At 44.0% G+C, this 15,505-nt stretch overlaps 1 protein-coding gene across 1 annotated transcript in view; it reads right to left on the reverse strand.

Annotated features, from left to right (window-relative positions):
• Positions 1-14,593, reverse strand: part of LOC141096663 (vomeronasal type-2 receptor 26-like) — a 57,350-nt gene extending 42,757 nt beyond the window's left edge. The window contains exons 1-2 of the mRNA XM_073583376.1: positions 14,552-14,593; positions 9,662-9,785 (exon numbers count right to left, since the gene is read on the reverse strand). Coding sequence (XP_073439477.1) covers positions 9,662-9,785; positions 14,552-14,593 — 166 coding nt within the window. The remainder of the gene's footprint in view (positions 1-9,661; positions 9,786-14,551) is intronic.
• Positions 14,594-15,505: the final 912 nt, after the last annotated feature.

A 15,505-nucleotide genomic window follows, 5' to 3' on the forward strand; every position in this document is an offset into this window, starting at 1 on the left:
TACATACATACTACATATATACTACATGCATGCTACATACTACATGCTACATACATACTACATATATACTACATGCATGCTACATACATACTGCATGCTACATACATACCACATATATACTACATACATACTACATGCATGCTACATACTACATGCTACATACATACTACATATATACTACATGCATGCTACATACATACTGCATGCTACATGCATGCTACATACATACTACATACATACTACATATATACTACATACATACTACATGCATGCTACATGCATGCTACATACATACCACATATATACTACATGCATGCTACATACATACTACATGCTACATACATACTACATGCTACATACATACTACATATATACTACATGCATGCTACATACATACTACATGCTACATACATACTACATATATACTACATGCATGCTACATACATACTACATGCTACATACATACTACATATATACTACATGCATGCTACATACTACATGCTACATACATACTACATATATACTACATGCATGCTACATAAATACTACATGCATGCTACATACATACTACATGCTACATACATACCACATATATACTACATACATACAATACATTCATACAATACATACATAGACATACAGTACATATAACATAGAGTAACATACTTACCAATACTTGTCACATTGTTCCCCGAAGCCATTGTCTTTTCCGGGATAAATATTAACATAACAAACCACAAAAATACTCACCCACGATCCGAAGCAGTCCACGAGTGTGTCCCACGACGATCTTGGGTAGAGAATGGCAGCATCAGATGATGCTGCCGTTCTCTAAGGGCTGCAGGAATCCAATGACGGAAGGTAGGTATCCTTCCGCACTGTATTCCTCCGCCACTTAAAAAAAAAAAAGTCCCTAGTCTCACTTTATGCCATTGCTGTGTGGGAAATTCCCACACAGCAATGGCATAAAGTGAGACTAGGGACTTTTTTTTTTTTAAGTGGCGGAGGAATACAGTGCGGAAGGATACCTACCTTCCGTCATTGGATTCCTGCAGCCCGTAGAGAACGGCAGCATCATCTGATGCTGCAGTTCTCTACCCAAGATCGTCGTGGGACACACTCGTGGACTGCTTCGGATCGTGGGTGAGTATTTTTGTGGTTTGTTATGTTAATATTTATCCCGGAAAAGACAATGGCTTCGGGGAACAATGTGACAAGTATTGGTAAGTATGTTACTCTATGTTATATGTACTGTATGTCTATGTATGTATTGTATGAATGTATTGTATGTATGTAGTATATATGTGGTATGTATGTAGCATGTAGTATGTATGTAGCATGCATGTAGTATGTATGTAGCATGCATGTAGTATATATGTAGTATGTATGTAGCATGTAGTATGTAGCATGCATGTAGTATATATGTAGTATGTATGTAGCATGTAGTATGTATGTAGCATGCATGTAGTATATATGTAGTATGTATGTAGCATGTAGTATGTATGTAGCATGTAGTATGTATGTAGCATGCATGTAGTATATATGTGGTATGTATGTAGCATGCATGTAGCATGCATGTAGTATGTATGTAGTATGTATGTAGTATATATGTAGTATGTATGTAGTATGTATGTAGCATGCATGTAGCATGCAGTATGTATGTAGCATGCATGTAGTATATATGTAGTATGTATGTAGCATGTAGTATGTAGCATGCATGTAGTATGTATGTAGTATATATGTGGTATGTATGTAGCATGTAGTATGTATGTAGCATGCATGTAGCATGCATGTAGTATGTATGTAGCATGCATGTAGTATGTATGTAGCATGCATGTAGTATGTATGTAGTATATATGTGGTATGTATGTAGCATGTAGTATGTATGTAGCATGCATGTAGCATGCATGTAGTATGTATGTAGCATGCATGTAGTATGTATGTAGCATGCATGTAGTATGTATGTAGTATGTATGTAGTATGTATGTAGCATGCAGTATGTATATAGCATGTATGTAGTATGTATGTAGTATATATGTAGTATGTATGTAGCATGTAGTATGTAGCATGCATGTAGTATGTATGTAGTATATATGTGGTATGTATGTAGCATGTAGTATGTATGTAGCATGCATGTAGCATGCATGTAGTATGTATGTAGCATGCATGTAGTATGTATGTAGCATGCATGTAGTATGTATGTAGTATGTATGTAGTATGTATGTAGCATGCAGTATGTATGTAGCATGTATGTAGTATGTATGTAGTATATATGTAGTATGTATGTAGCATGCATGTAGTATGTATGTAGTATGTATGTAGCATGCAGTATGTATGTAGCATGTATGTAGTATGTATGTAGTATATATGTAGTATGTATGTAGCATGCATGTAGTATGTATGTAGTATGTATGTAGCATGCAGTATGTATGTAGCATGTATGTAGTATGTATGTAGTATATATGTAGTATGTATGTAGCATGCATGTAGTATGTATGTAGCATGCATGTAGTATTTTTTTTTTTTTTTTTTTTTTTTTAACATTTAACACATTAGCCGGATGATGGGACTACTACTGTCCCATCATTGCCTAATGTGTCAATCACTGTCATGGTAGCAGGCATCGCCAGATGGGACTTGTAGTCCCATCGGACGATGCTTGCACAGACCCCCGGACATCAGCACAGCCCCCCGGCAGGCCGGCACAGCCCCCCGGCAGGCCGGTACAGACCCCCACAGGGTGCACAGACCACCGGCAGGCCGGCACAGCCCCCCGGCAGGCCGGTACAGACCCCGGGCAGTCCAAACAGCCCCCCGGCAGGCCGGCACAGCCCCCCGGCAGGCCGGCAGAGACCCCCGGAAGGCCCGAAATGACGGCGCATCATGATGCGCACACACCGCGCATCATGATGACGTCAGGCCGTCAATCAACTGAACTTCCGATTCCGATGCCGAATTCCGATATTGAAAAAATATCGGAAGTCGGTATCGGAATTCCGATACAGCAAGTATCGGCCGATACCCGATACTTGCGGTATCGGAATGCTCAACACTAGTCATTAGCCATTCAGGTTGATCGGCGTTTGCGCGAACGCAAAGCTGCACGAGAGGTGTTGCCACCTGTTGAACAAATGTCTGAACCTATGCAATGTGATAGAGTTTTTTCCAGAGAGCAGCGTCAGGAGTTCAGAAGGCGTAATAAGTTGTGTTTTTTCTGTGGAGATGCCTCGCATATTATTTCTGTCTGTCCTAAACGAGAGAAACGCTTTGCACACACGTTTTCTGTTGGTGGTGTTCAACCTAAGTTTCTTCTGGCTATTACTCTGATCTGCTCCCTGTCCACATTTTCCGCCAAGGCTTTTGTGGATTCGGGAGCAGCCCTAAACCTAATGGACTTGGATTTTGCTAAACATTGTGGATTTCCGATGACACCTCTGCAGACGCCTATCCCTTTGAGGGGGATTGATGCTGCTCCTTTGGCTAAAAATAAACCTCAGTTTTGGACCCAGGTGGTAATGCGGGTCGCCCCAGACCATCAAGAAAATTGCAGATTTTTGGTGTTGCATAATCTGCATGATACTATTGTTCTGGGGTTTCCCTGGTTACAAATTCATAATCCAGTTTTGGATTGGAAATCTATGTCTGTGGTGAGTTGGGGTTGTCGGTGTGCCTTTAGTGAGGCTCCGGTGTTTTCCACCTCTCCTCATTCGCATGATGTTCCTGATTATTTGGCGGACTTTTATGATGTATTTAGTGAGAAAGAGTCTGCGTCTCTGCCTCCTCATAGGAGTTATGACTGTGCAATTGAACTGAGCCCGGGGTGTAAATTTCCCAAGGGTCGGATCTTCAATTTATCTGTACCCGAGCACGAGGCTATGCGATCCTATATTAAGGAGGCGTTGGAGAAGGGTCATATTAGACCATCCTCGTCACCCTTAGGTGCCGGGTTTTTTTTTGTAGCCAAAAAGGATGGATCATTAAGACCTTGTATTGATTATCGTGCCCTCAACAAAATTACTGTTAAATATCAGTATCCGTTACCCCTGATTTCTGATCTATTCTCCAGAGTTAAGGTGCTTGCTGGTTTACCAAGCTTGACCCCAGGGGGCGTATAATCTTATTCGCATTAAGCATGGGGATGAATGGAAGACGGCGTTTAATACTCCGGAGGGACATTTTGAGTACCTGGTGATGCCTTTTGGGCTCACTAATGCCCCTTCTGTCTTCCAGTGCTTCATGAACGATATTTTCCGAGATTTTGTCGATAAATTTTTGATTATCTATCTGGGTGATATTTTGATCTTCTCCAAGGATTGGGATTCTCATGTGGAACATATTCGGACTGTGTTCCGGATCTTGAGGGAGAATTCCCTGTATGTCAAAAGGATCTAAATGTCTTTTTGGAGTACAGAGGATTTCTTTTTTGGGATTTATTTTGTCCCCGTCAACTATTGAAATGGACCCGGCCAAGGTACAGGCCATTTACGATTGGGTTCAGCCCACTTCTTTGAAGGCCCTCCAGAAGTTTTTGGGTTTTGCTAATTTTTATCGGAAATTTATAGCAAAATTTTCTAGTATTGCCAAGCCATTGACTGATTTGACTAAGAAGGGTGCTGATGTGTTAAATTGGTCTCCGGAGGCTGTTTCTTCCTTTCAGGAGCTGAAGTGAAGATTCACCTCCGCCCCGGTTTTGCGGCAACCTGATGTCTCACTTCCGTTCCAGGTAGAGGTGGATGCTTCTGAGATTGGTGCAGGAGTTGTTTTGTCCCAAAAGGATCCTGTAACATCTAAAATGAATCCCTGTGCTTTCTTTTCCCGAAAGTTCTCTCCATCTGAACGTAACTATGATGTGGGGAATCGGGAACTGTTGGCCATGAAATGGGCATTTGAGGAGTGGAGACATTGGTTGGAGGGAGCTAAGCATCAAGTCGTGGTCCTCACTGACCACAAGAATTTGATTTACCTAGAGTCGGCTAAGCGCTTGAACCCTAGACAGGCTAGGTGGGCCTTGTTTTTTACACGTTTTGATTTTGTGGTTTCTTTTCTTCCTGGAACTAAGAATGTCAAGGCAAACGCCCTCTCTAGGAGCTTCTTTGCTGATTGTCCTGTGGTGACCAAGCCTGCTACCATCTTAGGTGAAGTGGTAGTTCTTTCTGCCATCTCGCCCGATTTGAGACGTGCTCTGGAAGAGTTCCAGTAGGACAAACCTGAGCGTTGTCCCAGTGGAAAGTTGTATGTTCCTGACCAGTGGAAGAAGAGAGTGATGTCTGAAGTTCATTGCTCTGCTTTGGCTGGTCATCCAGGTATTTTTGGTACTAGAGATCTGGTGAGTCGGTCTTTTTGGTGGTCCTCCTTGTCTCGTGATGTCAGGAATTTTGTGCAGTCCTGTGGGACGTGCTCCCGGTCTAAATCGTGTTCTCGCTCTAGTGGGTTGTTGATGCCTTTGCCTGTCCCCAAGTGGCCATGGACCCATATTTCAATGGATTTCATCTCTGATATGCCTGTCTCTCAAAGGATGACTGTTATTTGGGTGATTTGTGATAGATTCTCTAAGATGGTTCATCCGTTATCACTCCCTAAGTTGCCGTCTTCCTCTGAGTTGCTGCCCCTGTTTTTACAACAGGTGCTTCGCTTGCACGGGATTCCTGAGAACATTGTATCTGACAGAGGAGTTCAGTTTGTGTCTAGATTTTGGAGAACTTTCTGTTCCAAGCTGGGAATTCAGTTGTCCTTCTCCTCTGGTTTTCACCCTCAGACCAATGGGCAGACAGAGAGAACAAACCAGACCTTGGAGTCATATTTGAGATGTTTTATTTCTGCTGATCAGGATGATTGGGTTTCATTTTTGACCTTGGCCGAATTTGCTTTAAATAATAGAGCTAGTTCTGTCACTTTGATGTCACCTTTTTTTTGTAACTTTGGGTTTCATCCTCGATTTTCTTCAGGGCAGGTGGAGCCCTCTGCCTGCCCAGGTGTTGACACTGTGGTGGAGAGAATGCACCAGATCTGGGACCAAGTGGTGGATAAGTTATCTCTCTCCCAGGAAAAGGCCCAGCGGTTTTCCAACCGACATAGAACCATTGGTCCCCAGTTTAAGGTTGGTGATATGGTGTGGTTATCATCAAAAAATATTGCTATGAAGGTGGCTTCTCCTAAGTTTAAGCCTAGATTTATTGGACCTTACAAGATTTTGGAGATTATTAATCCGGTCTCTTTTCGTTTGGCTCTTCCTGTCACATTTAAAATCCATAATGTGTTCCATAAATCTTTGTTGAAGAGGTTTGTTGAACCTGTTGTTCCGGGGGTGGCACCTCCAGACCCTGTATTGGTTGAAGGTAACATGGAATATGAGGTAGAGAAAGTACTGGATTTCCGTCTGGCTAGACGGAGACTCCAGTATTTGGTTAAGTGGAAGGGTTATGGTCAGGAGGATAATTCCTGGGTCTCTGCCATTGATATTCATGCCAAAAGATTGGTGCGTGCCTTTCATCGGGCTCACCCTGATCGCCCTGGTGGCGTGGTTGAGGGTTCGGTGACCCCTCCTCAAGGGGGAGGTACTGTTGTGAGTTCATTTTCCCCTTCACTACTGAGGCCCGAGGAACTCCCTCTTCTGGTAAAGAAAGGTAGTGAGCCTGATTATCAAACACCTGAGCCTAATGATGATGACTGGCTGAGTGGAGTTACTGACTGGATATAAGGCTGCCAATGCCCTTCTGCCCTGCGGGTGATTTCTCTGTGGGATCCTTGGAGACCAGTCTGAATTCCTGCTCTTCTAAAGCTAAGTTTTCTGCTCGGCTTTTTGCATTTGTGCTTTGACTTTGTTTTGCTTTGTTTTTCTGGATTTCTGCCATTTCCTGCTGGGGTGTGCTGAATTCCTTTAGCTCTGTCTTCTGAAAATACCTGAGTGCTGATTTAGTTTTTGAAGCCTAGCTGCTTCAGGGTCTTTTTCCATATCAGCTTGTTGGCTTATGTCTTTGATAGGGTTTTGGCAGATTGCAGACAGCAACCTTCCTTTCCTGTTCTGTTTAGTTAGCTTGGGCCCCATCGTTTGCTCAGCCTATCTTTCTATCTGTTTGAGTGTTTTTTCATCTTGCTTCACCGTCATTATATGTTGGGGGCTGCCTTTTACTTTGGGGTCTGCTCTGGGGCAGTTTAGATTTCCTTTTCTGTCTTTAGGCTATTTATCTCTCCGGCTGTGATCGAGGGGTCTAGGGCACCGTAGGAACCCCCCACAGCTACTGCTAGTTGTGTTGATAGGTTCGGGGGTCTGCAATCTGATAGTTGTCAACTTCTCTGGTTTTCTGGACGTAGCTTCTATTTTTGTGTCTGCCTCCTACGGTGACTCAATCATAACAATCCAGGTCTCCTGTTGTGTTCATGTTTCTACCACCTGAACTGTAATCCCTGGGCTCCAACACCGCCAGTTGTTGCTCTGAAGTGCCATCTGCACAGAGAAAAACACTAGCTCCTGTGTTCGTGGGGTTCAGTAATGCCAGCTGCTCCCCTGCTGTGTGTCTGGCAAAGTCTCCTGCTGCCTCCACATTCAAACTACATCAGATATAAAACTTGCTCCAATTAGGCCTCAGCCTAAACCCTGATTGAACCTGGGCTCCAACACTGCCAGTTGCTGCTCAGAAGAGCTGTCTGCACAGAGAAAAACACATGCTCCAGTGTTAGTGGGGTTCAGTAACGCCAGCTGCTCCCCTGCTGTGTGTCCAGCAAAGTCTCCTGCTGCCTCCACATTCAAACTACATCAGATATAAAACTTGCTCCAATTAGGCCTCAGCCTAAACCCTGATTGAACCTGTGCTCCAACACCGCCAGTTGCTGCTCAGACGTGCCGTCTGCACAGAGAAAAACACTAGCTCCTGTGTTAGTGGGGTTCAGTAATGCCAGCTGCTCCCCTGCTGTGTGTCCGGCAATATCTCCTGCTCCCTCCACATTCAAACTACATCAGATTTTACACTTGCTCCAAGTAGGCCTCAGCCTACTCCATGATTGACCCTGGGCTCCAACACTGCCAGTTACTGCTCAGAAGTGCCGTCTGCACAGAGAAAAACACATGCTCCAGTGTTAGTGGGGTTCAGTAACGCCAGCTGCTCCCCTGCTGTGTGTCCGGCAATGTCTACTGCTGCCTCCACATTCACACTTCTACTAATTTCAAATGTGCTCCAATTAGGCCTCTGGCTCCTCTCTGTCTCTAGAATTTACCCTGGCCTCCAACAATGCCAGTTGCTGCTCAGAAGTGCCGACTGCACAATCAACACTTGTTCCTGTGTTACCGGGGTTCAGTAACGTCAGCTGATCCCCTGATGTGTGTCCTGCAATGTCTCCTGCTCTGTCCACATTCCCCCTACTCCACGCTGATGAGGGGCAATAACCCAAAACAGCTGTCTGTGGATGGATACCATGTTTTGGCATAGGTGGTTTCCTTCATTGGAGACTGCCCTTCCCTTGGTTGTTCCTTCCTGGGGAAAGACCTAGCTAGTCATTGCTTGCATTGAGAAACGTGATGGTGTCTCCGCGGCTTGTGTTTTGCATGTTTTAGTCCTAGGAGCGTCTGCTTGCTGCTGACTCAAACATGGTGTTAAATCGCAGCCTGAAGGAGCAACCAGACGCCTAGCATCAGCCTGGGAAAGACGCCGGGACCGACATCTCTGCTGAGCAGGAATCTCTGCGGCCGCAGAGGAATCGGTAGAGATTCCCCCTGTGCAGTGGAGGAAAATCGATGCCTAACAGACCCCTTTACATTTTTCACTCTGTTTCATTGCAGTCATTTGGTAAGTTCATTTTTTTTCTCATTAATGTACACTCCACACCCCATCTTGACTGAAAAAGACAGAAATGTAGAAATTTTTGCAAATTTAATAAAAAAGAAAAACTGAAATCTGACATGGTCATAAGAATTCAGACCCTTTGGTCAGACACTCATGTGTAAGTCTCATGCTGTTCATTTCCTTGTGATCCTCCTTGAGATGGCTCTACTCCTTCATTGGAGTCCAGCTGTGTGTAATTACACTGATAGGAATTGATGTGTAAAGGCGCACACCTGTCTATATAAGACCTCACAGCCCACAGTCATGTCAGACTGGCCCATGCCTCCTGTGACCGCTGCTCCAACGCTCCCCTTCCTCCGCCGATGTCTTCTGGGACAGTGACTTGTGTATAAGCCGGGAGGGGGCATTATCAGAACGAAAAAATGTGCTGAAAAACTCGGCTTTCACACGAGTATATACAGTCCTCATTTGCTGCTCAAAACCATGTAAAAGATCGATTCTGCCTGGATGGGAAGTTTCCAAAAGAAGTGCTTGGTCTTGGGCAGATTGGTCAATGGCTCACCTGGCTCTTTCCCTTGAGGAGGCTGCTTCCAAGTAACATGAGGCTTGTACATGTTCCTGACATGGGTCTCAGGCCTGCCAGACTGAGCACGATACCGGCCCTCGCTTGTTACACTGGATCCAGAATTTAATTCTAATGCTTTTGGTGTCTGGTAGAATCCAATTTCCTGACATTGATCATACAGCTCCCCCAACTCCTGTATTATATTCACCTTACAGCTGCTTCACCCGCTATGACAGTGGCTCCATTGGGATCCGGGGCAAAAATTAACTGTGAACCTTACAAAACGCAGGTTTCACAACACCCCTCAGACTGCACATACCGGTTATATTGGCGATCTCGCCTTCTGGACATGGGACGCAGTCATAGCAGCAGATGTGAATTGTCGGTTTTGCCTTTTTCCAGCTTCCAGGTGAGCAGGGATCTGAGCAGCGGGATACTGGGACCTGAGAAAGAGATGAGAACTTTACCGGAAGGACAAAGACTGAATGCTGATAAATGAGACAAGTGAAGGAGCCGCACGGTCGACTGGCCGCAGGACAATTTAGAGGGTGGGAGTGAAGGGGTTAACTTGTGTGACAATAAAGATGGGAGAGACTTTTGGTGGTGTACATGCAAGGAGTCTGATTGGTGTGAGGGAGTTTTGGAGGCGGAGTTGTGGGGAGCTATTTAACCCATTTCTACCATATGACATACTATCCCATCCATGTGCCCTGGGCCTTAATGCCCATTGACAGGATAATACGTCATAATCGCTCAGTGGCGCTCACGAGGGGAGCGACGCTGAACGCGGCTGATTGTCAGCTGATTATCACAGATGACACCCGGCACTATGTGCCAGGGGCGTTCAAGGACTGCTCCCGGCACATTAACTCCCGGCACACTGCGATCAAACATGATCTCAGTGTTCTGGGGGCGTAGGAAAGAATCGCACAGGGAGGGGGCTCCCTGCGTGCTTTTCTGAGACCCTCAGATCGTGTTGATCGCATTGTTCCGAGGGCCTCCTCCCTGCCGGCCCCCGGATCTGAGAGCAGGTGCTGAGAAGCCTCCTACACTGCCTGGTGCTCTGCAAAGTGTTAGATCAGTGATCTGACTTTGCATAGCAATGTCCCACCCTGTGACAATGAAAAAAAGTTAAAAAAAAAATTAGCATGTGTAAAAATAATTTTTTTAAAATTACTAAATAAAACAAAATCCCCAATAAATTAATTTCTTTATGTAAATATAAAAAAACAATAAAAGTACGCATATTTAGTATTACCGGGTCCTTAATGACCCGCCCTATAAAACTGTCCCACTAGTTAACCCCTTTAGTGAACCCCTTCAAAAAAAAAAAAAAGGCAAAAAACTATGCTTTATCATTATACCGCCGAACAAAAAGTGCAATAACACGCGATCAAAAAGACGAATATAAATAAGCATGGCACCACTGAAAAAGACATCTTGTCTTGCAAAAAATGAGCCACCATACTGCATCATCAGCGAAAAATAAAAAAGTTATAGCTCGCAGAATAAAGCAATGCAAAAATTATTATTTTTTATATAAAATTGTGTTTATTGTAAAAAAGCACCAAAACATAAAAAAATGGTGTAAATGAGGTATCGCTGTCATCGTACTGACACGAAGAATAAATCTGCTTTATCAATTTTGCCACATGCAAAACAGTATAAACGCCCCCCCCCAGAAAAAGAGAAATTCCTGAATTACTGGTTTTTGTTCATTCTGCGTCCCAAAAATCGTAATAAAAAGCAATCAAAACATGTCATGTGCCCGAAAATGGTAACAATAAAAACATCAACTCGTCGCGCAAAAAATAAGACCTAACATGACTCGGTGGGCCAAAATATGGAAAAATTATAGCTCTCAAAATGTGATGCAAAAACTATTTTTACGATAAAAAGCATCTTTAAGAGTATGACAGCTGCCAAACATAAAAACCCACTATAAATAGTAAATCAAACCCCCTTTATAATAAAAAAAAGTATTTATTTCCATTTTCCCATTAGGGTTAGGGTTGGGGCTAAAATTAGGGTTAGGGTGGGGGCTAAAGTTAGGGTTGGGGCTAAAGTTGGGAATAAAGTTAGGGTTGAGGTTGGGGCTAGGGTTAGGGTAGGGGCTAAAGTTAGGGTTAGGGTTGGGGATAAAGTTAGGGTTAGGGCTAAAGTTAGAATTAGAGTTAGGGTTGGTATTAGGGTTAGGTTTGAGGTTAGGCTTATGGTTAGGGTTGGGTTTAGGGTTAGGGGTGTGTTGGGGTTAAGGTTGTAGTTAGAATTGTTGGGTTTAGGCACATCAGGGGCTCTTCAAATGTGACATCGCATCTGATCTCAATTCCAGCCAATTCTGAATTGAAAAAGTCAAACGGTGCTCCTTCCCTTTCCTAGCTCTGCCATGCGCCCAAACAGTGGTTTATCCCCACATATGGGGTATCAGAACCAATACTACTCAGGACAAATTGCACAACAACTTTTTGGGTCCAATTTCTTCTGTTACCATTGGGAAGATAAAAAATTGGGGACTAAAAGATCATGCTTGTGGAAAAAATATGATTTTTTTTATTTTCACGCCCCAGCGTTATAAACTTCTGTGAAGAACTTGGGGGTTCAAAGGGCTCACCACAAATCTAGATAAGTTCCTTGGGAGTCTAGTTTCCAAAATAGGGTCACTTGTGGGGGGTTTCCACTGTTCAGGCACATCAGGGGCTTTCCAAAGACGACATGGCGTCCGATCTCAATTCCAACCAATTTTGCGTTAAAAAAGTCAAACGGCGCTTATTACCTTCCGAGCTCTGCCATGCGCCCAAACAATGGTTTACCCCCACATTTGAGGTATCAGTATACTCAGGACAAATTGCACAATATCTTTTGGGGTCCTGTTTCCCTTGGAAAAATAAAAATTGGGGGTGAAAAGATCATTTTTGCAGGAAAAATGATTTTTTAATTTTACAGCTGTATGTTATAAACTTCTGTGAAGCCCTTGGGTGTTCAAAGTTCTCACCACACATCTAGATAAGTTCCTTGGGGGGGTATAATTTCCCAAATGGTATCATTTCTGGGGTGTTTCCACTGTTTAAGCACATCAGGGCCTCTCCAAACGTGACATGGCATCCAGCCAATTCTGCATTGAAAAAGTCAAACAGTTCTCCTTCCCTTCCGAGCTCTGCCATGTGCCCAAACAGTGGTTTCCACCCACATTTGAGGTATCAGCATACTCAGGACAAATCGCACATTAACTTTTGGGGTCCTGATTCCCTTGGGAAAATAAAAATTGGGGGTGAAAAGATCATTTTTGTGGAAAAAATATATTTTTTTAATTTTACGGCTGTACGTTATAAACTTCTGTGAAGCACTTGAGGGTTCAAAGTTCTCACCACACATCTAAATAAATTCCTTAGGGTTCTAGTTTCCAAAATGGGGTCACTTGTGGTGGGTTTCCACTGTTACTCACATCAGGGGCTCTCCAAACGCGTCATTGCGTCCAATCTCTATTCTAATCAATTTTGCGTTGAAAAAGTCAAGCAGCGCTCCTTCCCTTCTGTGCTCTGCCTTGCCCAAAAACAGTGGTCCCCCCATATATGGGGTATCAGCGTACTCAGGAAAAATTGCACAGTAACGCTTGGGTCCAATTTCTCCTGATAGCCTTGGTAAAATAAAAAAAATTGAACCTGAAGTAATGTTTTTGAGAAATAAAGTTAAATGTTCATTTTTTTAAATATTCAAAAAATTCCTATGAAGCACCTGAAGGGTTAATAAACTTTTTGAATGTGGTTTGAGCACCTTTATGGGTGCAGTTTTTAGAATGGTGTCACTTTTGGGTATTTTCTATCATATAGACCCCTCAAAGTGACTTCAAATGTGATGTGGTCCTGAAAAAAATGGTGTTGTAAAAATGAGAAATCGCTGGTCAACTTTTAGGCTAAGTGCCCACGTTGCAGAAATGCTGCAGAAATGTCTGCAGCATTTCCACAACTGCCTGCCGCGGGTAAAACGCATGCAAAATTCAAATGTATTTTCCCTTAAAACACAAGCGTTTTGCAACCGTTTTAGCTTGCAGAATGCTTGCGATTTTCCAAGCAATTTGAAGCATCGCTTGGAAAAGTGATTGACAGGTTGGACACACTTGTCAAGCATAGTGCTTGACAAGCGTGACCAACTTTTTACTATTGATGCTGCCTATGCAGCATCAACAGAAAAAGATAGGATGTTAAAAATAATTAAAAAAAATAAAAAATAGAGATATACAGTACTCACTGTCGGCCCCCTAAGTCATCCTGCCTCTCAGCGACGCTGCCGGCAACTTCCGTTCCCAGGGATGACTTGCAACAATGACTTCTGATGATGTAGCATCACATGACACCACTACATCATCAGAGGTCATTCGCGCAATGCATCCCAGGGAACGAAAGATGCTGGCAGCGTGGCTGAGAGTGGGGATGACTCCGGGGGCCGACAGAAGGTGAGTATATCCCTAGTTTTTATTTTAATTCTCTTTTTACAGGAATATGGTACCCAGGGCATGGACGGGAGTCTCCTCTCCTCCAGACCCTGGGTACCTTCCGCACATGAAGCGCTCACTTTACTCATGGAGGGCATAGCCACATGCGCAAAGTGAGCATTTCAATGCAATCCTATGGTGAGAAAATCACCATGATTCCTCAGAAATAATGGACATTCTGGAAGTTTTACCGCTATACAATTCCACAATGGTAAAATCCGTAGCATGGGCACAGCAACTGCAGAATCCCAAAATTGTGCTGTTGTAAAGAAAACATGTGGGAAATGTTACTTAAGTATTTTTTGTGCCATATCTCTGTGGGCATGAATATTCAAAGTTGGAAAATTGTGAAATTTTCAAAATTTTCGCCAAATATCCGTTTTTTCCCAAATAAACGCAAGTTATATCAAAGAAATTTTACCACTAACATGAAGTTGTCATGGTTGTTTCTGGTTGGAGTGTCTGATGGCTTTTTATAACCTCTTTGTGGGGCCATGCTTTGTCGGTTATACTTTTGCCCTCGGCTTAGTGTGTCAACCTCAGTGTGCCTGTGCCTTGTGCTGTGTTCTGATTTGCTTGTATGGTTCTGACCTGGTTTGCTCCCTGTTGTGTTTTGTACTTCTGATTTGGTACTGTTTATCTGATTGTTCAGTTTTCTGACTTCTGCTCTCCCCCTGACTTTCCCTGTGAGCCTGCTCCCTTTGCACCGCGTTGCCATACCCGGTTACTGACCCCGGCTTGTCTCAGACCTTTCTTAACCATCGTGCCCCATCATTCCCTGGTGTCCCGTGGCCCCCTGCTTCCTCTTCTGCCCAGAGGTATCAGTCGCATTTCCCTGTCGCCACAGACAGAGCATGCAAGGCCCCACCTCCTTCCCCTCTGACCTGTGGCCATGTGCTGCAGAGCACACTCCACTCCCGGCATGCTGTCTCTCCCAGTGCTGCTGCACTGCTCCCGACCCTCTCAGCACATGAATGGTGTGAACACTGCAGTGTCAAGTTGGACGGGTCTCCTGTCCACTGCAGTCCAGACCGTTTCATCTGCTGGTGAGTGCTTGCTTGACGCTCACCCTGACAGAAGTATAATATGTCACGAGAAAACAATGTCAGAATCACCAGGATCCATGGAAGCGTTCCAGAGTTATTAGCTCATAGAGGGACAGTGGTCAGAATTGTAAAAATTGGCCCGGTCATTAACGTGCAAACCACCCTTGGGGGTTAAGGGGTTAAGGGATAGGGGAGAGTTTCTGCCGTCTCTTGCATCCTGGATCCAGCTGCCCAGCCACCCTTCTTCCTGTCACATCGGGGGCGATAGGTCCGGGTTAGTGGCTCATCCAGTGGTAATGGCATTTGGTGGGAAGGCACTAGTAGGGTATGGTGGCTTCTGTAACAGTCCAAGGCCACTTGGGGATGTAAGTCCTGTGAAATTAGGGGAACTAATTCAGTGTTATTAATACCTCATTCTCTGGGCTGGTGCAGTGTGACAGAGGAAGATCTGGAAGGTTGTGGGTTCTGCCTCTGCACCAGACCTATCAGCTGGTTTCTATTATATAATGTTCGAGGTGCCATGGTTGTGGCGCCCCAACTTTGTGGCAATGTTTAATAAAAGGCTGCTGCGGCCATTTTACCCAAGTCGCAGGCAGTCATGGGTTTTTTTCATGGATATTAGTTATAC

The sequence above is a fragment of the Dendrobates tinctorius genome, unplaced genomic scaffold (genome assembly GCF_039654945.1).
Source record: "Dendrobates tinctorius isolate UK_male_01 unplaced genomic scaffold, ASM3965494v1 ptg000077l, whole genome shotgun sequence".
Classification (NCBI taxonomy): Eukaryota; Metazoa; Chordata; class Amphibia; order Anura; family Dendrobatidae; genus Dendrobates; species Dendrobates tinctorius.